General features: G+C 40.8%; 1 protein-coding gene across 1 annotated transcript; it reads right to left on the reverse strand.

Annotated features, from left to right (window-relative positions):
* Window positions 1-14,578: 14,578 nt before the first annotated feature.
* Window positions 14,579-17,854, reverse strand: cited4a (Cbp/p300-interacting transactivator, with Glu/Asp-rich carboxy-terminal domain, 4a). Its single transcript, XM_066675621.1, has 2 exons — window positions 17,716-17,854; window positions 14,579-15,490 (listed from the first exon to the last, which is right to left on the reverse strand). The coding sequence occupies exon 2, from the start codon at window positions 15,473-15,475 to the stop codon at window positions 14,798-14,800; it is 678 nt and encodes a 225-aa protein (XP_066531718.1). The 5' UTR covers window positions 15,476-15,490; window positions 17,716-17,854; the 3' UTR covers window positions 14,579-14,797.
* Window positions 17,855-24,425: the final 6,571 nt, after the last annotated feature.

Raw genomic sequence — 24,425 nt, forward strand, 5'->3', positions numbered from 1 at the left:
GTTTCCCTGTACAATGAAATAGTAAAAAGTGGCATATTGATTAGTCAAAATAGCTCTTATATTTTGTAACCTTTTTTTCTTTTGAAAAACTGCCAATAGGTAAAGATATTTTCAAATAAATTTATACAAAAAACAACCCTCAGCTCCTTGTAAAAAAGACATTTTTACTTAAACTTTTTAAAACCCAAAGTAAAAGAATCTTATCAGGACATTTGTCTTGTTTTAAGTCAAAATACAAGTCAAAATTACTCAAATTAAAATAGAATAATATTCTTGAGCAATTTTAACTTATCAAGATTGTACTTTTTGCAGTGTGTCTCTTCCAAAATCACAACAGCAAACAAACATAGAAAATTTAGGAAATCTTACCGGAAGAGATTTCAGACTCACCGCTCTGATCAATAGTAATTTCTTCTCCCTCGGAGTCACGGGATGACATGGTTGAGGATCATGTCCAAAGCCTGCTGTGTGCTGTAAACCTTTGCCATCTTTGCTTCTCGGTCAACAGAGTAAGTGAAATATGTGGTGACGTGGCTTTTTATCCACATGGAGGTGGATACATACATAATCGTTATCATCATCGTTCACGATATCACCCACCATACCCATCTCTGTTCACTGTTACCTGGTACTGGCATATTTCAATCTAATGGCTGCAACAACAACATTTTTAAAATAAATATAGAACCCATCTCAGTTACCTCCATTGTGTATATTTGTAATATTGTACTATAGTGAGAAAGGTTTATTCTATTTTATTTCACTCAGCATGTAGCCAGATAGGCTATTTACTTTGGTGCAGTTTATTATATAAAGTTTATGCACTTTATTAACAAGTTTTCCTTTGTCTGAGGTCATTTTTCTCTTTATTCTAAAACTGACACACAGACATTATTTGAACTATAATTCCAAAACACCTCAAGTCTGCCTCCTTTGTACTAATTTTGGATTGTTTTCACAGTGCAAAAAGTGGCATATTGATTAGTCAAAATAGCTGATATTTTGTAACCTCATTTTAAGTAGTTTTTGTCTTTTGAAAAACTGCCAATAGGTAAAGATATTTTTACATAAATTTATACAAAAAAAAAAAAACAACAACCCTCAGCTACATGTAAATAAGACATTTTTACTTAAACTTTTTAAAACCCAAGTAAAAGAATCTTATCAGGACATTTTGTCTTGTTTTAAGTCAAAATATCTCACCCCATTGGCAATTTTTTTCTTGAGAAGTAAATATGACTCAAATTAAGATTAAATACTATTTTTGAGCAATTTTTACTTAACTGTTTTTTTAATGATATTTCTCAAGGTTTTTGTAGGTTTCACATCAAATAATACTGCATTAGATCAACAAATATAAACTAAAAAGATTAAATAATTCTTTATTGTGTGTATTCTAAATAAACAAGTACTATTTCATCATATTTTGAAAGATTATAATAATAATTGTTATTATTATCAGCAGCTGAGAAAACTGCTAAAGTACCAAAATATTTTTTATTTGTTGAGATTGTTGCCCTGATCTAAACTGTGTGTGACTGTCAGACCTTTATCAGTCAACATAGTTCACACTATCACCCATCCCCCCGTTTAGCACCTAGTAGTGGCTTAATGTACATAACAAAAGATGGCCTAATGGGATGCAAATTACCCCAGCACTGCCATTTGGATGCCTCTGGTAGAAAAAGGGGTCATATGAAAATCCTGGTAGTTCTAGATCCTCCACCCCCGTGTCGCTCCGGCCGCTCTGACTGAACTCAGACCGACCGGGGGGGGGGGGCGTATCTGAGGCGTGACGGAAACATGGAGGGTCCACTCAGCGCCAGCACCATTCAGTAGTGGACTAGACCGGTGATGTCTCAATAATACAGCCCTCATGTCATCCTTAATATTAGAAGTTGGAGTATAGGACGTAATCATTTTGGCCAGCAGGGGGCAGTAAAGCACCGTGTAGCCCTTCCCTAGATGTACCGTGTGTGTGTCTGCTCTGTGCGGGAGAGGGAGGGCCAAGCTGTCATTAGATTGGAGGATGAGTCAGTGTGTGTGTTACATCATCTCCAGGTGTATTCACATATATATGTGTGTCTGTGTCTGTGTCTGATGCCAGTTCTCGTGCCCTGTGTGTGATTGTTTGTGTGTGTCTGTACTGATGAAACACGTGTGTGTGTGTGAGTAATAAAATGTTTATGTGAGTCATACGTGAATTTATTTCCCAAACTCGGCAAAACCCTCGTATCTCCAAAATTAAGAAAAAGGAGAAACGTGCTGTAAATTTTTAAAAGAAATGAATAGAATGAGTTTTTTTTTTAAAGTAATTTTGGAGCCCTTTGATTTGTGTAATAGAGGCAAGGATTTTTAAAATGATGTAAAACTATAGAAAAAAGGAACCTTTAGTTTTAGATACAAAGCTTTTAGTTTTTTTAATCATTAGATTTTAGGACACACACAAACAAACACTTATCCTCAATTTCTCCAAGCATTCATTTAACTCCACAGGTCTGCAACAGTGAGAGAAGCTTGTATGTTGTTTTGCACAGTGTGTGTGTATATCTGTGGTTAATGCTGAGCTGTGATAATGTTTCCTGTTCTGTTTCATCACACTGTAAACATCAGCAGCATCTTCCCTTTACTCTTCTACACATTGTTTAAAAGTTGAATTTCTGACCGAATTCATGGACAGTTTTCAGACACAAAATATATATAAAAAAAACTTTTAAATGTAATTTTATTAACTTGAATCTACCTCACACCTGTTTTATTAGCCTCTGTATGTTCAACAGTAGCTCTCTTGTTTCACTGTGAAGTTTTGGCTGGAAATATAAGGGTCCCTGAGTTAAAGGGAAGTAAGCTCCTTATTAATACACTGCGCTGAACAAGTGTCCACAAACTTTTGAAGTCTTAAGATAAGATTTTATCGATCCAAAAGAAATCACAGAGTAAGTAATATTTCATCAGACTAATCACCTTTCATAATTGTTAAGCCTTAGGTGTCAACCAAAGGGTTAAATTCTTAAAACGACCAACTGGAAACCATCCAATCAGATCTGTCCTCTTTGTGGTATCTAGGCCGATTCAGCCAAGCTCCTCTCCCAGTGGTCCTTATGTCTTCAGGAGCTGAACCGAAGGCTTCATACATTTAATCAATTATCTGTGTCTTTAGGAAAGAGGAATAAATGAAAGCGAAATTATGTAATTATTTTAAAAAAGTGGAACTGTAGAACTTTCTTTATGTTCTTGATACGCCAGTAAGTGTCAACAGGACCATCTGTTGTTTATATGCCAGGAGCTTTTAACCCATTTCCCCAGCAGGGGGAGACAGAACTCACAGTGGAACTAAACTGTAGGGGGCGCTTCTGCATGAGCACTGTACTCCATTAACAGAGAAAGGTTTGTGTGGATCAATCTGTATCGGTTACAGTTTAGAAACCAACTGTTGTTATGGGAGGAGTTTGTGGGCGGTTCCTAAATCGGGAACTTGTCTCTGATTGGTTCTGTGAGAGGGGTCATCAGCAGACAGTTCTTAAATCTACCACAGACAAGAAGTTAATGTCCGTCTTTTAGACCTACGCTAACAAACCACTGGAACCCACAGCAACAACAGATCACAGCGTTGATGCAGAGGGTTAATTTGTTCTTTTCAACCAGGCTTTGATACGTACTGTATGTCCAGAAATGTGGATTTAGATGTGTGTGTGTGTATTCACTTCAGTGTTTCCTTTGTTGTGTCAGCACTGTTTCATAATCAGCACAGAGTAATTATAATCCTCGATAGCACACAGCCTCAGAAATCAGAGAGAAAGGTGGAGAGAGAGAGAGAGAGAGAGAGAGAGAGTGAAAGGTGGAGCAAAAGAGAGAGAGTGAGAAAGAAAGAAAGGTAGAGAGAGAGAGGGGAAGCATTTTTATCCCAATATGAGACTCTCTGTGTGTGTGTGTGTTGTATAATGTACTAACATCCTTGGTGTATGTGTGTGTGCAAGTGAAACTGTGCAAACATATAGCTGTGTGTGTGTGTATACATTTCTTCACAGTAGTGTCTGAGTCAGCAGCTTGCTGACATCACAGATTTCCCTGTTCCTCATTGGCCGGCTCTGTGACTCATCACTTGGCTGCGTGAGAGCAACGTAACACGTGCGTATGTGTGTGTCTGTGTGTGTGTTTCTACCCACACCATTCAAAAGTCTGGAGTCATTGATAACAAAGCCAGATCTGCTGAAGCCACAGGTGTGAAATATAAAGATATAGTCTCTGGGTCTGAACTCTACTGTTTCTGTCAGAACAAAACCTCGTATCTTCAAAGAATTAACTCTGATGAAAAAGAGAAAACACTGCATAACATTCCCTATGAGTTAATGTATCAGTGTGTGTGTGCGTGTGTGTGTGTGTACTAGGAATATTTGGCACTGGGCAGAACAAAACCTGTTTACACTCTCACATTGTGTTCCCTGTTAAATTTTAAGGTGAAGGCTATTTTACTTTGGGTTTGGTTTAAGGATAAGTTCAGGTTTAGGATTAAGGGTAACGTTAGCATCAAAAGAACACTATATTTTGGCGCTCCTGTGGTTCCCATTAGCATAATTAATTTCTACATCACTGTATAGAAATGAAGGGCTAGGTTCCTACCTTTCTACAAAAGTTATATAGTTTCTGCAGTGCTGAGCTCAGTAGCAATGACAAGAGGCTCTATTCTCCCTGTTACAGCTCAGTGGAGCATCACAGTGATTCTGAAGCTGGAATTTTAAGGTATAAAATATTACCTACAGTTCCTTTAAACTAAAAGTCCTTATGAAACAGTTGATGGCGTGTGATTTATGTTATGTCCCCACAATTCACAGATGCAAGGTTGTGTGTGTATGGGGGTGTATAACAGAAATATACAACATTGTGGGGACCTGTGTACACAGTCACAATGTGGGGACTTGTAAATAATGAAGGTGAAGTTGCGCTAAGGTTAGTGTAAGGTTACAGTAGGTCTCTACAAAATTAATCTTAGTCCATGTAATGTCCCCGCAATGCAAGGAATCCAATGTGTGTGTGTGTGTAGGTGGATGCTGGCCTTTAGAGCACTGCTGTTGTACCTGATGGTCCTGATGTGGTGATAAATGACCCACTGCTGCATTTAAACCCTCCTCCACATCACACTCTGTCAGAGACCATTCACGTCCACTCTGAGACTTCACTCCTGCCCCAGAAACACTGGGATGTCCTCTGGTTGTTTGAGTCGGTTCTGAAGCAACATGAGTGAGATGTGAACAATAACATTTACACGTCTCTTCCATCCTCATCCCAAATGTAGTAAACGACTTGTGTACTCATAGTGCTCCCCCTGCTGGAGAGGCCTCAGACTGCAACACCTAAGCAATTCGTAAAGCCACGTCAATTAAAACATGTATCATCATTTTTATCAATACTTTAATTTACTACGTCATTTGAACACAGAGGCTGGTAAAAATCTCATGAGGAATGACCAAGAGAAATGCTCCAAAATGACTCTGAATACAGTCTTTTTGTATTGACTTACATTTGAAAGTTAAGGTTTTTTTCCTCCTGTAAAGTTACGATTTTGGAGATACTTCGTTTTCATTGGACAGAGACAGAGATATATTCAAGGACACAATTGCTGTGTCCCAAACTGAGCCCTATTTACTATTTTGTAGTGTCCAAAAACATAGGGGACAGTTTTCAGGGCTTTCAAACAATCCCATAATGCACCACTAAAATTAGTGCATTATTACATCAGTAAACAGAGGATATGCAGGACCCACTGGTGTGGAGCGGTTTAGTCTCTATTCGGATCGTTTGGAACGAAGAGAGCACAGGGACTAAAAAAAGAACCCAGTTCTAGATACCAGGACCAAATTTACCTAATGGAAGTGTGGAAAGTTAAGTAGAGTGAGGACCATGCAGTGGAAAAGCACCCTAATTAATCTTCTAAGAATTCATAAAAACTCACCAGCAGTTCTAAGGTACCGAGCTGCAACAGCTTGGTCATTTCTGCTGCTGTCTTGTTGAATCTGTCCGGCCAATGTCCAGCCCACGCTCAGGGGAAATTACCATAAATCTGCTGTGTGAATCAGTTCTGTGTTAGAGAACTATTTACTGAAAGAGTACTGTAATAAAACCAGGGAAAATGGGCATGATGCATGATGTAGGCTCAGAAACACACACTAAAGCTGATATTTTACATTGTTTTCTGTAAAGTGCAACTCATAGATGGAAAGGTCAAACTGCTTTGTCTTCTCTAAAAGGACCTCTTCTGACGTTGAGTGCAGACTTTAGAATGGCTCCGCCCCCTCGTCTGAGTCTGTCCAATCACAGTGTTTATGTGAGAGCGCAAAGACAAGGTTAAAAACAGACACAGCGAGAAATAAGAGCACTGAGTAAAAAGGGCAAAAACAAGAACGGAGAAGAAAGAGAACAGAGCGAAAACTAAAGCTAAAAACCAGAGCTTCTGCTCCTCGCTCCTCACTGCTGTGCGCTCGGGGTCGGGGTGAACAGGGAGTGGCTCATTATCATTTAAAAGGAACAGGTGCTGAAAGCGGGCGTTCTGAACAGGGCTGTTTACACAGGGGGAGAACACTGCTGTGGGGCTCGTGGGGTTTGGACCAAAGCAGGTCACAGACGTTTCATTAAGAAACAGAACTGTTCCCTTGTTGACTTCAGTCCAGCAGTGACACTGAGGGGTTTATAAACTCCAGTTTAACGGTGTGTGTGTATATATAGATTTTCCAATTTTAGCCGCGACAGTGCTGATTAATTCGTGACTGACGGACCCTCTCTGACTAAAGCAGATATTTAAATCAGACGTAGTTTCGTGGAAGAGGATGTGATTGTGTAAGAGACTCGGACAAAATGACTCATGACGTCAAGAATTATTTCTGCACAAAACGAAGCCTGAAAAAAAAATCCTCATCATTGTCTCTGAGGAAAAAGTAAAGGAGGAGAGATTCAGAGGAGAGATTTCTTTCTCAAAGGTGTCTCACTGCTGTTTCAACCAAGGAAAAACAGCATGAGACACAAAGGAGACTTAAAATACTTGTGTGTAGATTAAAATATAAACACTACTCGAAGGAAAGGTAAAGCAACAAGATCTCCTTAATATGCCAGTCATTTCTCCTCTTTATCAACAATGACATTGTCTCCTGTTGCTCAAAATTTTCTCCTGAGAACAAAGACCTATGTGATCTCATCATAATTCAACATTTCAATGGAGATCTCAGTAAAGTTACAGTGTGCTCAGATTTGCCAAATGAAATAAACCCTACTCTCTCCTTTGTTTCTATCTGTGTTTTATGTCTCCTTTTTGTCTCATTCTGTTTCTCCGTTAGGAGGAAGTTTAGAAGAATGTCTCCTGAGCAATTACAGAGCAAGCTAAGATCACTAAAACTTTCCTCTGAGTGTGTCCAGCATCAGAGCTGAGCGTGTGGTGAGCACTGGTGAGAAATGGGAGTGTTATAATCTGAGGCCTCCTCTGAAGCTCAGGGGGAGACATAGGGGACATTCCTGGACTCTCTCTCTCTCAGGAGGAAAGTTCTGGTTCTAAGGTTCTTGCTGAAGGCCTCTGTTATTGTGACCACTTCTTTAACTGTGTTCATCTTCAGCTCCGTCTCAGAGGAACCAGATCAGAAACGGAAGTGGGGGGAGGGGAGAGGTGTGGGGGTAGACAGAGAGAAGGGGAGGGAGAGACAGAGGGGGACAGATAGAGAAGGAGAGAGAGAAAGGAGAGGGAGAGTCCTTTGGGATGCAGATTGTTGTTGGAGCCTAAGGACTGAGGGGGGAGGGAACTGTGAATGTTCACATTAGAGAGAGAGAGAGACTACAGAGAGTGACTAGAGAGAGAGAGAGAGAGAGAGACTGCTGCTGACGCATGTCCAACCCATTGTGGCTCTGTGACGTGTGGAAGCCAAATCATGGAAACACTGAAGAGGTGGCTGAAGTCCAGACTGCCAAGCCAATCCAGAGAACCTGTTCTACTGTTCTAGATATAATGAGGCCCTGGTGGAGATCAAAGCAGCATGGATGTTTAAAGAACATTTTATTAAAGGACTGCACTGCATTCATATTTGTTAAGAAACATCTGGAGCAGCTGCAGATGAGCCTAATGTCACCAAGCCTAATGTTAAAGGGACACTGCATAATATTGTTAATGACATGGAGTTAAAACTAATTACGCATCTCATGCAGAGCACTGTATTAAAAATTCACAAAAACTGACCAATAGAAATTCTCCTGTCACAAGCTAAGACCCTCCCTCCTTCTCCTGTAAGGTCATTGTTGTGGAGTTACGAGGTCTCACCCTCAAATGGGACAAACATCCGATTGAGACCCTGCATGCAGAGTTCTGTAAAAGTATTCTAAAGGTGCACAGGAGCACCACCAACAACGCATGCGGGGCAGAATTAGGCCAATATCCATTAATTATAAAAATACAACAGAGGGCGATCAAATTCTGGCGACATTTACAGCACAGCGACCCCCACTCGTATTGTTACAAAGCTCTGCAGCACCAAGAGGTCAACAACCACCACAGTCCCCTCACTCAACTGGTCCTGAGCTACAGTTCTACACTGACACACACTAACACACCCCTAACACACACTAACACCCCACAAGCTCAGGACCAGTACACACCAATCAGAACAAACCAAATTAAAACGCATCTACAGCAGAACTACATCCACTACTGGGAGACGCAGTGCAGATCCCAGAGTAAACTGCAGTGTTATTCGGCCCTGACCCGTCAGTACAAAGTGGCAGATTACCTGACCACCCTGACTGACCCCAAACTGAGATCCACCCTCACCAAATACAGACTCAGTGCTCACGGCCTGGCCATAGAGACGGACAGACACAGGAAGACCTGGCTGCCCAGAGAGCGGAGAGTGTGTCAGCACTGCCCTCTGAACAGACCCGAGACAGAGCTGCATTTCCTCACTGAGTGCACTAAATACCACCAGATCAGAGCAGAGTTCTTCACCAAAATCTCCCTCAGAATCCCAGCCTATACACACCTCCCCGACTCTGAGAAGCTGCCCCTCCTTCTCGGGGATAATAAAGAGTGCTGCACCCTGGTAGCGCAGTACGTCCACGCCTGCAATGCTCTGAGGGACAGTGAGTGACCCCCGCCCTGACCCCACACACCTGTTTATTCAGTGCTGTTCATTACTGTGTGTATTAATGTGTATGTTGTTATTAGTATCTGTTTCTTACCTGTTACATTTACAGTGCATTTACTTTAAATGTTCTTTTGTGTTCCACTGACGTTGAACATAGCTTTGGCAAAACAAGTGTCAATATTTGTCATGCCAATAAAGCACATTTGAATTGAATTGAATTGACTGAGACAGAGAGAGAGAGAGACCGAGACAGAGACAGAGAGAGAGTCTGAGACAGAGAGCGACTGAGACAGACAAAGAGAGAGAGACCGAGACAAAGCGAGAGAGAGTCTGAGACAGAGAGCGACTGAGACAGACAGAGAGAGAGTGAGAGAGAGAGAGACTGAGACAGACAGGGAGAGAGAGACTGGCTGTTAGTTTCTGTGTGCAGATGTGTGGAATGTATTTTATTTGCGTAAGGCCTGCTGCATCATCTGTGTAGGAAATAAATACATATACAATGCACCATAACATTAAAACCACCTGCCTAATGCATAGCTCCCCTTTGTGCTCCCTAAACCGTGACTGTGGTCTTTTGAAGAGGTTCAAACGCTCCTTGAATCGGTGGCCGACGAAAGAATCCAGCGAGAGCTAGACGCTGCAACAAGGAAGGAACAAACTCTACTGATCTGTCTGAACTGACGACGGAGCTGTGTTCAGTCCCAAACAACAACAAAACGCCAATACACCATGAGTAAACACCGCTTAACGTTACCGCTGCTGTTGTTGTGGTTTCCAAAGCCTGCTGTTCCCCTTAGAGACGACACCTGGTACATTTCAGAGGGGAGCTGTGGGAGTGGAAAACCAACCAGGGACCAATCAGAGAGTAGAGTTAAGTAGAATACTGTAGGAACCATTGTAGTGGTAAAGGAATATTGCTGTGAGACTATTACACCCCTCTAGCCAAGGCTTGGCATTGAGAAAGACAATGAACGCCTTAAGCTTGGACCTGAATGTCATGTTTCTGAGCTCATGAACTCTGTGGTGTAGAGTGAGTCGGTACACAACGACTGATCTCTGTCTGGGTTCGAACCTTCACAGACGGCCGTGCCCTGTGTCTCTGAAGGAGAGATGTGATTAACACAGATACAGCACTCAGACACGGATTAGCATTACGGCTGCACACATACCAACTGTAATAACACGTCCCGAAGCTGTGGGGCAGACGTGCTATTGAGAGGCCAGACTGTCTGCACAGCAGCAAGACGGGGATTTAAATGCTCGACTATTATTATCATTGCCTTTATTTTATACTTGGTCTATAACAAATGTTTTAACTCAATGGATCTGGTCTAGTTATATTTACATTTTTTTGAGATGTGGTGCCAGTTTATTCCTGTCTGGTGGACCCTTAAAATTGTGCAATATTGTCCCGAGGCTTATGTGCAGCTGCTCCAGAGCGTCAGATTTCATTTCAAGCTTTTTATTGGTGTTAAACACCTTAAAAATAGCTGGAGTAACTCTTTTGAGCTTGTAGTGTCTTTAGTGAAATAATGCACCTGTACTTATTCATTCATTCCTTGCGTGTAACCCTTATCCAGTTCTGGGCGATTCCGTGATTCTAGTCTACCTGGAATCTCTGGGTGCAAGGCGGGAACACACCCTGGAGGGGGCGTCGGTCCTGGAGGGGGCTCCCAGACACGGGGAGAACACACCGCACTCCTCACAGACAGTCACCTGGAGGAAACCCACAAAGACACAGGGAGAACACACCACACTTCTCACAGACAGTCACCCGGAGGAAACCCACGCAGACACAGGGAGAACACACCACACTCCTCACAGACAGTCACTCAGAGGAAACCCACGCAGACATAGGGAGAACACACCACACTCCTTACAGACAGATATCAGTTCCTGAAAATGATAAACATGGCTGTGTTTATTTACTCATATATCGGAAAGTGTGAATGGAGTATAAACTGAAACAAGGACACAGTGTTACTAACGAGGTGCACTTCCTAACCATGAGAGAGTGTGTGTCTCAAAAGAAATTAGAAGAAGCTATTATAGCTTTTATTATAAGTCTGTAGTACCGGTTATTACCACTCTCGCTCATTCACTCGTTTTCTTTAAGCACTTCATCTGGACAGAGTACCACATACTCACACACTCACCCAGTAACTCATACACTCTATTCACACATGTGGGATTTCATACAGCCATGTGTTTGTTAATTATTGTGGTGTATAACTTTTTTAAATATATATTTATGCAAGAAATACTATAAAATGTTTACTTTATTAAATAAATATTTTATTATCAGTGAAAATAAATACATTTTCTCAAGATAGAATCAACAACATTAAAAAAAAAAAAAAAGTTCTGGGACCAAGGAAATGAGACAAAACAAAATGAAAAAATTAACCCTATAAACTGAGGAGCTTGTACAGCCCACTGCTAACACACCACTGCAGTGGTACATTCCACACTGACCCACCAGGAGAATGCAGAACTACCTTTAGGGTTCTCACAGGAACAAACATCCTAAAATCCTACAGTGGCTTTGGTTAAACATCAGGGTTCAGACAAAACAACCCCTACATTTTCCCTTTGATGCAGGTATTGCTCATTAGCTGATATTTCAACTACACTCTTTTAAATAAAGGTTCCAAAATTGGTCCCCCACCATTGTTTTAATGCATAAATGGCTGTCTCTTTAGGGCACCTCTTAAAAACCTAGCGTGACTCAAAGAACCGTTTCAACAGTGTCACATTATCTAGAACCATGACCCCCCTCAAGGGTTCTTCCCTGTGGTAAAAACAGTATTTTTAAAAAAGTGATTCCACTATTGTTTAATATGAACCAAAATAAAAGTATTTCCTAAAATTGTAAACTCAAGTTTAGAGCCATTTTAGGGAAACTTTATATTGCAGAGCGTTCTGTGCTACAGTAAAATGACCGTGACCATCACCGATAGACGCCTACAGTACGTACTCATTAGTTCAGTGTGTATTTAGCAAATGTTTAATAACGTACAAAAACACGATCATTTGTATCATTTGGTTCCTGTTGTTTATGTGTAATGTTTTGCACATAAAAGGATTTCAGTTGCTCATGATGCTCATAGAGAGCACAGAAAGAGAAAGAGGGCAGCTAACGAAAAAAATTGAGAGGTTTTACAAGTAAATATTAAAACCTGGACAACTGACATTCAAGTCAGTCCCACAAACTCATTTTAGGGACACTGTTACATTTAAATATTTTAAAAAATATTTGAGAACAACTGTAATTGACAATAATCTGAGAGTGTCAATATTTAAAAAATAAATTCAATATAGTGATAAAAACTTTTACTTTTGACTATTTTACTTTTATAATAATTCTATAACTTTTTCTTTGATATTTATTTTCAGAAACCTAAGACCTAATTCTTATTGTTCCTAAAATATTTTGTTATTTAACAGTGTCTCCAAAACAAAGTCAAAAGGCAACTGGGATGTGTTGCCATAGCAACCTCCGCTAGTTAGTGGCTAGCCATGAGACCTTACCTAGCAAAACAAAACAGTGTGGCTTTACACAGTGGCACTATATTAAACTCAAGTTGAAATTCTTCACAGTTTAGCAACATTCTAAAGACAAATCTACTGAACATGAGCACAGACAAAAAACTCGGAAAACCAGGAAAAATGCTTTTCCTGCAGTGTTTAGGCTAGATTTGTTAGGAGCTGAGTTAGCCTGCATACACCATCATTGGCATGAAGCTTCTGTGTGTACTTAAAAAAAAAAAAAACTTGATTCTAATCAATATCTCTCATATTTCTCATTGAGATTGTTAAAAAAATAAAATGTCTTATCAGACATTGTTAGTTTTATAATCTAATTATTTCATCTCAGTTATTTTTCAGAATGAGAAACGTATGTTTATTATTATCAAATTTGTCTTTTAGCTAGGTTTTTGCAAGTCAAATTTACTTCTCTTAATGCAAGAATGTTTTAAAATTAGTAAAATGGGTATAGAATCACATTTAAGGACAGGAAAAATGCAGGCAATCAACAAATCAAATTTTATGATATTTTAATAAGCTTATGAAACAACCTCAGTCTGAGAAATATTAGATATATCCACAAGTCGATTGCTAGCCAAGATATAATTAACATTTTTTTCCTGCTTAAGCAAAAGCACCAGTGTGTGTGGTCAGCTTTAAAGGAGCAATCAATTGTTTGTGTACAGGACCCATTCTACAGCGCATAAACATTATACAACACTTTGGTCACTTAGGTGGAAAACGTGACTTATTGCTCCTTTAAGCGATAATAAAGCAAAGTAATGCTGCTTTATTAAGGCAGTCAGGGGCTGAAGCCGACAAGCAGTTAGCAAGAGAAGCTAGACATTCCAGTGCACTTCCAAGCTGTTTCTCTGTCTACATTGGCATAAAGAAAGAAACTAAGCCAACAGTGAACTCTAGCCGAGCATAGCAGCCATGTGATTTGGTTTAATTCTGATTGAAGTAGTAGAAACTATAAAAATACTCAAACAAGTATGTTGCTAATGCTAACGACAGCCTTAAAATACACATCTTATGAAGTGAAATCTAGTGAGTGTCTGTAATACTTCTCTGGGATTGATGAGTTTTTTTTTTGTTTTTTTTTTACATTTATAGAATTATAAATCATAGATGTGTAAAGCTTTGTTTATTATAAAGAGCCAACAGCCTGCATTATTTTTTTAAAACAGTTCAATTTATCTGCCAATGGAAATAAGACTTTCTCTCCAGACAAACCCACTAAAAAACAAGCAAAAACATCTAAAGTAGGTTAATATTTGAAAGGCAGAAAGATTATTAAACATATTGTCTTGATTTATGATGTTTTCACTGGGTAAAAGACCACAGTTAGCAGCAAACTGAGTTGTGGTGCATTTTAGTGAACTTCTCCAAACCGTCTTTCTGCTTGAAGTACCAGCCTTCAATTCACACACAAAAATAATGCTTTATGGCCAAAATTATGTAGACACTCCACAGCCCAATGGAGCTTAGGCTCATGTGCAACTGCATGCCACCTCAGCCTTTCTGTAGATATTATACACACCGTGAAAGCAAAATAAAAGTAGCACATGTCTACAAATTTTTGTGGCCACAGCAGCCTACAGTGGACTCTTTTCCCCATGATGTGAAGATACATTCAACTCTGGCTGGACAGAGCTACACCAACCCAGGGGACAGAATACAAAATCTAGCCACACTTAAAAATAAAAAACAGAAAATGAAGAAATCCCTCACTCCCTCCTTCATCAACAAGGGGTCAGCGCTCTAGAGACCAGTAGATCTTCACCATCCAGAGAAATGCACGTATATCTCAATTTTTCAGCTCTTTTTGTTGTGTGAAAGTGTCACAACAGCTGGAGCAAAATAAACAAATCTGAAATAACATTAACTTCTATTGTAAATTTAAGCTACTAAAAAAAAAAAAAAAAAAAAAAAAAAAAAAAAAAAAAAAAAAAGAGAGAGAGAGAAACTGTGCGTTTCTTGGACAGTGAAGGTTTTACAGCATAACTTTGCAGAACCTCTGAGGACCGGCTTCTCTTCATCTTACAGCACAGGTCAGTTCTGTACTGCCTTCTGATTGGCCACTTTATCAGAGCCAATGTTTTCCATCCTCATTGGACAGGTATGAAGGCGAATCCTGGCTTCTGATTGGCCACTCAGCAGCTAACAGTGCTGGGCTGCTGTTTGCAAACAAAGTCCGAGAAGAAGTCAAACTCGTTCTGACCCAGAAAGAGCTCTGGGAGCTCCTGGACCCGATCCAGACCCAGTTCTAAGACCAGGGAGGTGAGAACCTCTTCGTCTATCAAGTCCATGTCTGTGCCACTGAACCCTAAAGCAGGTCCACTCATGCCCATCTGCATTCCAGCAAACTGGGCTGGTCCCATTCGATACTGGGCTCCATTTGGGATGTGATGTCCGTTGTGGGGACCCAGAGGAAGCCCATGATATTGTGTGTTGAGTTTTTGGAGGTGCATGCTTGCCATCAGCTGCTGCTGTGTCCCCATGTACTGCTGTGGGTTCTGCAGGTGCATTGGATAGTGTGCTTGATGGAGCTGTTGACCTGGGGAGTGATACATCATTTGGTGATGATGATGATGATGCTGATGCTGTCTGGTCCCCATTTGTCCATTCAGCTGGCCATTCATTAAAGGTCCCATCCCTGGCCGTGGTCTCATGGCCCCTTCCATTGGCACCTGAGGGCCTCTGCCGTAGTGCATCAACTGTGGATTCGGATGGTTCCGCAGAGCCATTTGAGCCGTGTGTTGGGGGTGACTGTTCATACCCATCCGGAACCCGGAGACATGGGTCATGGGCATCATCATGTGTTCAGCCATGGCTTTAGAGCGACCCTGGGAATAAACAGAATATGACAGTTAGAGAATAAACACACACTAGTCACACTTTTTGCTGTGAGGATTTGAGGCATTCAGTCATAAAGAGATGAGTTCACTATAACAGACACCCTTTATTTTGTCCTTGCACATTGCTCCAAGTCCAATTCTGGTGGGTTTATACCCCTCTATCCCACACATGGCATTGGGCATGATGACCCAGGTTCACGCTTTAAAGCAACAACAGGCAATAATTTTACATTAAATTTACAGTTTCAAAATCTTTGTGATGCTCCACTGAGCCAGGGAGAACAGCACCTCTGTTGTTGCCACTCCAGACTCAGCACTGCAGAAATTGCACTATGTGACTTCTAGGAAGTCAGCTGATAAGGGTTTAACAAACTAAATCAGCACAAATTGGGGAGTCTTGTGTTTTGATTCTAGGTTTTTCCATCTTCAAACACTGGGGTCAATAAAATCTTTGGGTGGGACCCAAAGGCTCACAACCAGACCTTAAGAGCACTTTCACAGCAGGGATACTGAGTTTACCTGTGCCTTCAATTCAAACACCATGGCATTAACCTGTGAATGAAATCCAATTGGCTTAAGTGGTGCATGTTTAAAGACAGGGGGCTTTAAAGCCATTGTAGAGGAGACTAAGCAGAGGGAGGGAGATTTTGCAGAGAAAACAATGCAGCCTTGAGCCTCTGGGAGCATCAAAACAAACAGGAGGCAGATCCCCAGACAAAGTGCTCCGCAAACAAAGCCCCCAATACAGACACGGATCCAGGATCCCAGTAAATGTCAGTGGCTTTACTGAAAGCTGCTTTGATACAAACAAAAGGACTTAAGAAAATATATTTCTTGATAACACTGTTCTAATCCAGTTGAGGAACAAGACCCTGTACAATCTGCAGAGCATTAGGACAAAATTTAATATAGTAATGATACTAACTCTCAGGGGATTTATATTTGTGACAGTGATTCTAATGTAGACACTACACACTCAGAAAGCGTTCATCTAAAGCCCTTTATTAAAGTCAATGAGTTTTGAGGGAGAGCAGTTCTACACAGAACCAAAAACTGGGTTTGGACAATGTACCATTAGCAGATTCTTTTTGGGTACCAACTAGCCCAATGTACTTTGGAACCATATAAAAAAATCATTAATTATCCATCAATGTAAAGAACCATTTAAACATTCACAAACCAGTCCTGTGCCAAACTAGATCTAAAAAGAGACATTGGGTTTATTAGAAAACACTTCATATCAGCAGCCACTCAGTTCTCTTCAAAATTCACATCTGATCTCTGATTCTTCAAGTCTGGTTCTCTGCATAACAATCTGTAGGACCATGTTTAAGGAACGTGTTAGTGCTTCTGATGTCCAGGTTTCATGTTTGGAGCCGATGATGTTACATCTGACACTCTGCGGTGGGCTAATATGTTTAACAGTGGTTCTATGCAGTGGAGAACGGGGTTGTAAATACAGTAGAACCGTTCTGTAAAATAATCAGCTGTAGAAGCCGTTTAAGGTGGAAAATAACACATTTTCAACCTGCTACTGTAGTGTGTGATTATACAGTTAGACGCTAATTATTTACAGAGCACAGAAGTACCCGTGGTTCTCTAAAGAAACCTTGGAGAACCATTTGTACTGCTGGATCACCATAGGGCGACCCCAGCAGGACAAAGGTAGCACTGCTCTCCAAACTAGGTATAATGAAGATTTACTCAAGTTTTAGTAGTAAAATAAACTCTGGAGGGAACACTGGAGTGTGGCTTTACTGAAAGCTGCTTTGATACAAACAAAAGGACTTAAGAAAATATATTTCTCTGCTTTTTTAAGGCCGCCCAAACTTTAAATTGAAGGCTTGAACGCTTCAAACAAGCGGCAGAAAGAGTTGAAGACTTCTCACGTTGGTATTAGGTCGGAGCAGTTTCATTAACACAGACACGGACACAGAGAGAGGCAGGGACTGGAGCCTTTCTTCGTGTTAAACAATGTGTGAAACGCTAAAGAAGAGCAGTACGCTGTTTTAAACTGATACAAAGCACAGACAAAAAGCCTCCAACGAAGCTGACACCTGAAAAACGGACGCTAAGAGGTGCACTGTGGATTAATAAAGAGTAAATTCCACAAACACCACCCAAAACTTAAAACGGAGCAGAAACGCGGTGTACGCGGAACTCACAGGCTTTTAAACCCACAAACAATGAGAAGGATCAGTCCAAACACCTACCAGAAAATGTGTAGATTCCCCTTCAAAGGCTCCAGTTAACGTCCAGTAAAAACGCTTCTTCCAGGGACTGTAACTCCGGAGAAAGTCGCCGAGCTCTTGTCCCTGATTCGTGAGATAGATTTCTGGGTCAACTCGGGGATTATATACATCTCCACTTCGAAGGGGAGCGAGAAAGAGGCGTTTATTTGCCTATCTCCACCCGTTTTCAGACAAGCCACGCCCTCGTGATCTCCAATAGGCCTTAGTCTTCACACGAATCAGCAAATCACAGCAGAGGGGGCGTTAGCTATAGGTGCAGGGATAAGACACCTTGGAAAACACGTATTCATGAAACTGGTCAGAAGAATGATCTAACTGTGAGGGGGTGGGGTCTATAAGAACAACAATAATAATAATAAAAATAGAAGTACGTAAATACATAAAGTACTGTGCAAACTGATTAGGCACCAAAGACTATTACTGCACTGTGTACAATTGTGTACAATTACAAATAACACAAAACACACACTATCACACTCACTGGAATAATCTTATTTGTTTTATTCTAATATTATTGAGGGGTTGTTGGAGTATAAAACTCATAATGCTTAGATAAATAGCTTTTAAACCTTTTTCTCTCAGGTGGCAAAAACTTTTACCCAGTGCTGTATTTTTAAAACAAATGAAAATATATAAATGTGACCAGAAACACAGGTAAATATTAAAACACAACAATAAAGTCTTTTTACACAATATTTTGTTGTCAGTGGTGAGTTGAAGAGGCTAATACTCTAACTATAGAATAAGAAATAACCAGAAACTATTTATATAATACAAAACAAACTACATAACAAATAAGAATTATTTAAATCTAAGAGTAAAAATTCTTATATTTAAAATAAAAACAGACATGTCACTGCTCGCGCGTGCTGAATCAAACACTTTACTTTTATCCTCAGGCACAGCCTCTGGACGCTCACGCCATATGAGTCTAAAAGTACAATGTTGTCCTCACCTTTTTTGATGCAAATGATATATTATGGGATGCCTCTCTGGGTTGTTAACGTTTAGGATCTTTGTGTCTTTTAGGGTGGAATGGTGTGTTTGAGAAGAACAACTATTATTTAAATGCAGCTGAAGTGTAAATTTTCTGGACGTTTTTATTCACTGTTTGAATTCCCACAGAAATTCGTTAGCCTAATGCAGTTAGCCGTATCCCAAGTTTGGAGACATTTCCAACTTAAATGATCCGAAACAGCAAAAATAATCAGTGTTACCCCCTATGGAGCAGGAATCGAGCAACATCTTCATCTCGGTTGGTGTTTTTCAGCGTTTGGAGTCTCTCCATTGTCTAAAAACCTCCAGATGGCATTTCTCTGTTGTGAGCAGAGAGAGAGAAAGCCTAGCATACTGTGCTTTTTTGTACAAAGCCAGTCATTTCTGGGTTTTATTCGGCAGCAGTGCGATGAATTATGAAGCTGTATAAAATTAAATGATTGTAGTTCAGTTTAAGCACTTGTAAATGAGCTCCAACTTGGAGAGAAAAATAAGGAAATAAAATAAAAGATGATGATATTGTGGTCATTAAATTATACACTGGGTTTTTGGTGAATATCTTCATGTGACACTGCAGAGATGGTAACTATAAGACCTTAAAAGAGTGTACACAGTCAGTACCAATTAAACATGTATTTTTAACTAAATTAACATGTTTTAATAAAAAATTGAATGCCTTTAATATATAATAATGTCTTGTAGGTTTATTCTGTGGTTTAACAATGTTGCACACGTACACCACATTAAACCTGCCCTAACATGTCTGAACAATGAGGGTTCCCTTTAAGAACAAACCAGTGCTTACAGCTTCACAGCCAGAGCCTGGCCACGCCCCCCGTCTCAGCACGCAAACGCCTTCAGCCAATAGCAGCTCGGGAATTTGCATGTCCCGAAAACGGGTGGAAAGCACAACCACAACTAAGCAGCAGGCCCCTCCTGTTCTGTGCTGCGCTCTGATTGGCTGCTTGCTGTAATCGCCGCTCGAGGACAGTGCACGGGCTCTGAACTGCGTGAGATACGTGTGCTTGGCGCTGTTTGAACCTAAAGACACGAGGAGGAATGAGAGTGAGACGTGTCTGAGTTCAACGAGCTTCTAATAAGCTTCAAAACAATCACACGTGTCCCACACAACCATTCATCATAGAGTTATTCTTCAGTTCACAATGGAACCAGACGTCCTCCTCCATGAGCCCAAGAAATTGCAGAGACATTAACGAGACAATAATGACGTATAAAAAAGACACTATGGAGACATTAAGGTGGACCTATGGAGGTAATGAGACACTGCAGAGACATTAAGGAGACACTACTTAGATACTTTTCACAATCAGAAGTCTTTCTGAGTGAAACCCCCCAGGCCTTGGGTCAGATTGCTCATGCAAATGTGTTGTTTACCATTTGAAAAGGTAGAAACAGACTGAGGGTCCATATGCATATGAGGAGAGAGAGAGGGAGAGAGAGAGAGAGAGACAGAGAGAGAGAGAGAGAGAGAGAGAGAAAGACACCCCTGAGAGAAAAGGCCTGCTACCACCAACCATGTGCTAATGACACAGTGGAGCTAATCTGCTTTAAAGAGCTGTACAGCCAATGTTCCAGGAACTTTAGACCAACTAACGGCAACACACACACACAACGAATCCAGAGTGCCTGAGTTATGGCTGGTTTCATTTGCATGGTCCGTACTCTACAGAGCAAGCCAAGTAGGGACTAAACTGTGGCATGTAAACCTTGCAGAGCGATGATTGTCCAGAGAGAGTCGTCACTCTACGCCACGCAACGCAGACGTCCAACACCAACTCTCCATGTGTAAAATCTCCAGCTGCAGCAGAGATCACGTTTGTTTTTATCCGACTCACAACGGCAGCTTGTAAAATTACGCCATGGTCTTTTGAAGAGGTTCAAACGCTCCTTGGATCGGTGACGAACGAAAGAATCCAGTAAGAGCTGGATGCAGCAACAAGGAAGGAACAAACTCTACTGATCTGTCTCAACTGATGACGGAGCTGTGTTCAGTCCCAAACAACAACAACAACATGCCAATACACCATGAGTAAACACCACTTAACCCCAGCCGTTGTTGAGGTTTCCAAAGCCCTGTGTTCCCCTTAGAGACGGGGTTAGAGACGACACTGATACATTTCGGGGGGGAGCTGTGGGAGTGGGAAACCAACCAGGGACCAATCAGAGAGTAGAGACCAGTAGAGACCAGTTGAGATGAGTAGAAGGTTGATCTCCTGGTGATAAGGCCTAAGCTAAACCCCAGTATGATTTTCATTTTCCAATTGTTATATGTTCTGTCACAACACAGTTAATGTAGCTTTGACAGTGGAATTAAAGGCCTGGACATTTGAGGAGCATGGACAGAGGGTAATTATGAACAGAGAAGGCCAGCCTGGGAACCGAGCAGTGGAAAGGTCACTGGGATAAATCTTCTTCCCAATTAAATCCTATCTCCAAATTAGCTTCAGCACATTAGATCTGAGCCCAGAAAACAGCAACAGGAGGAAGCAGATGTTTCCACAGCTGCTTTGCTTGGTCTTTAAAGCCTCTGCATGCACTCATCAGTGGTTTATAAATTCCCTAAACCTCTGCCCAAAGCCTGGAGTCTGCCAGAGGGGTACAAAGGCCTTTAGCACCGGGCTGTGGAGCAGTGGAACTGTGTTCTCGGGAGTGATGCAGCTCCATTTAATATCTTTGGGATAAACTGAGATCCGGAACTAATCCTCCAGCCTCAGTACATGACCTCACTAATGCTCCCATGGCTTCCAGCAAATCCTCACCACAGTGTACGTGCATAGAGAGTGTTACTGCGATTATTGCGGGTCAATACCATTAATTGTATATTATTTCACAGTCTGTTCTGCCCCATGGTGTGATTGGCTGAGTGATGTTCTACCAATGTTAATGTTGCCTGATAATGGCACTCTGATCAAAGCTCTGCAAGTATTGCTCCGCCATATACACATGTAACCCAGCAATGTCAGCGATTACAAGACAGCAGGTGGCGTCTGAGCAGAGCAATAACTGTGATGACATCTATGGTGTTTCGAGATAAAGAAGCTCCAGAAAGAGCTCAGAGATCATAATGCACTGAAAGCAATGAATAAACCATAATTCTGTCCCTGGGGAATGTTGGTAACCAATTAGCTTTTTTTCCATCCTCTTTATTTTAAACCTAAAAGTAAAAGATGACAATAAAACCGTGATATAATAATATTCTATAATAATAGAATAATACATTTGAGGGCCATTTTGCGACCTCACCGTACAGCACTCCCTCCTTTGTATTGCTTATTTAGTGCAGAATCCACATATTCTCTGGCTTTTTGATCATTTTATAGTGACTGTGTGTTGTGTTAAAAATCACAATTCATTTTATTTAACGGAAAATAATCTATAAATGAAGCAGTGTGAAAAGTGAAGAGTTTATTGGGCGCTGCATTGGTTCTGAGCTCCATCAGGAAAAAGCTGCAGAAGACTGTGATGGGTTTGTTCTGTACTTGGGGATAATACTGTGTCCAAAAATCCATGTGAGTGTGGGTTTAGACCATTTACAGATGGAGTCAGTGTTAGAGTCGAGAACGGAGCGCATTAACACTGTGCTTTTATGTTATTTTTTGTTGAATAAAACAATTGTGACATTCAACACAACACAACAGTCACCAACAAATGACAGAGAATGTTTTTATTACAGTTATTCATTCATTTGGAGTGTTGGAGGAAACCGGAGCACTCGGAGGAAACCCACACGGACAGAGGGAGAACACACCACACTCCTCACAGACAGTCACCCGGAGGAAACCCACGCGGACAGAGGGAGAACACACCACACTCCTCACAGACAGTCACCCAGAGGAAACCCACGCGGACAGAGGGAGAACACACCACACTCCTCACAGACAGAAAAAAAAACACTTTAAAATGTTATATTTATTAGGATTGTATATAGATTGTTATGTGATTTATGTTAATTATAAGTCATTTGGGACTATTCCTGTTGGCCCAGTGATTCTAAAACATTCACATAGAGCACTTGACAGTGATGATATTAAGGAGCCTCCAGCTAAAGGAGGAATGTAAAGTGAGAGATAAGTGAGTTAATGGCCTCTTCTTTGCTGCTGTTGTTGTCATTTCAATGCGAGAGCTCCTCATGTGAATGTGTGAACGACTCCTTTCACCCATTACCTTTTGGTCAATGCCCCCGAGGAATGTGTTGCAGTGCATTCCGACACATTCACAGCATTTCTGCAGGAGCTGCCCAGGGCCTGAAAAGCCAGTTCAGAGGCTGGAGCATAGCCACACGTTTAAATATAATGACTCTCATTTTGGTGATTTAAAGATGACAGATTCTGTGTCTTTTCACACGTTTGCACTGTTTATTATTGTCCTAATGATACATCCGTGACCTGCTTTGGTCAAAACCCCTGAAGCCTCACAGACCTGTTCAGTTTAGAGTCAGCGTACTCCTGCGGTAATGCGTTCTGCTCCCTTCTTTGTGGGGCGTAGGTTTGAGGCATTGGTGGTGGGACTAGCTGCTCCAGGTTCTGATTCACGTCTAAAAAGGATGATGTGTCACTGGAAGGCACTGGAGGCTGCGTTTGTTTTTTGTCGGTTAATAGCTCAGTGCATTGCAACACAAGCAGAAACACACATTTAGGAAGTGCCCACCCTCCCCTTACATGGCAGATTAATACATTTGAATGATTCAAGAGCAGAGAGGCATTTAAAACATAAATATTGTCACTGTCCAAAGAAAAGCATGGGTACAGCTTTATAATACAGCCTCTGTTTTAAAGTGCACACATTGTAGGGTGTACTTTCCTGGTGCTCACTGTGTGATTTCCAGTATTTTTACTAAACAGTTCATCATAAACTCTCGGAAATTACATGGTAAATATTACACCTCTGTTCTTGCTCTATTCATAAGTTTAAATACCATCAGGAACTGGTAAGTGTTTTATGTGTAATATGTACTCATTTATACTGTACATTATGGGATGCTGCAGTGTTAGTACCTGGTAAATACACTTTAAAATGTGGGAAACTACTCTGTCAGTGCAGGGCAACGCAGACTGTATTATGAAGTGTTACCAAAACACGTATCTCCATGTTTGTTTTCTGCATCATTTAACACTGTCCTTTTAAAAAAATTCATGACCAATGGACCAATAGAAATGCTCCAAATTTGCTCTGAAAAAAAGTTTTTTTTTCTTATCCTGTGATTCTTTGATTTTGGAGTTACATGTTTTTCAGTGAACAGTGACAATATGCTTTAGCCTTCACAAGTGACTCTTCATGAACAGTAAGGATGAGAAAATCATTATAAGGAACACATGTCTGATGAAGTGTGGAATAGAGGCTTTAGAGGATATTTTAATCTATTCCTCTTTGTATATTTTATGTTTTTTTTTATTTTATATTCATGATTTTACTTGCTATTTTATGTTTTATATTATACATTCAGTTATCCAGGCTGAACACCATCAAATCCTCACAGCAGTGTTCCAGTATCCACTCTAACACCTTCCGAAAGGAGGAGATACTGAGGGAGGGAACGTGGGACAAGCAGGTTTTTCTGTAACGTGCTGTACTCCTTCTGTGTTTATGCTCTATAAGCCCCGCCCCCTTCTCCTTTTTCCTGTTGTTTTTCCAGGTAACGGAGAGAGAGAGAGAGA

This window comes from Hoplias malabaricus, chromosome 6, assembly GCF_029633855.1.
Source record: "Hoplias malabaricus isolate fHopMal1 chromosome 6, fHopMal1.hap1, whole genome shotgun sequence".
In the NCBI taxonomy this organism is placed as follows: Eukaryota; Metazoa; Chordata; class Actinopteri; order Characiformes; family Erythrinidae; genus Hoplias; species Hoplias malabaricus.

Bases quoted from the DNA above. Each gene is read 5' to 3' on its own strand.
- cited4a (XM_066675621.1), bottom strand. From the start codon at position 15,475: ATGGCTGAACACATGATGATGCCCATGACCCATGTCTCCGGGTTCCGG.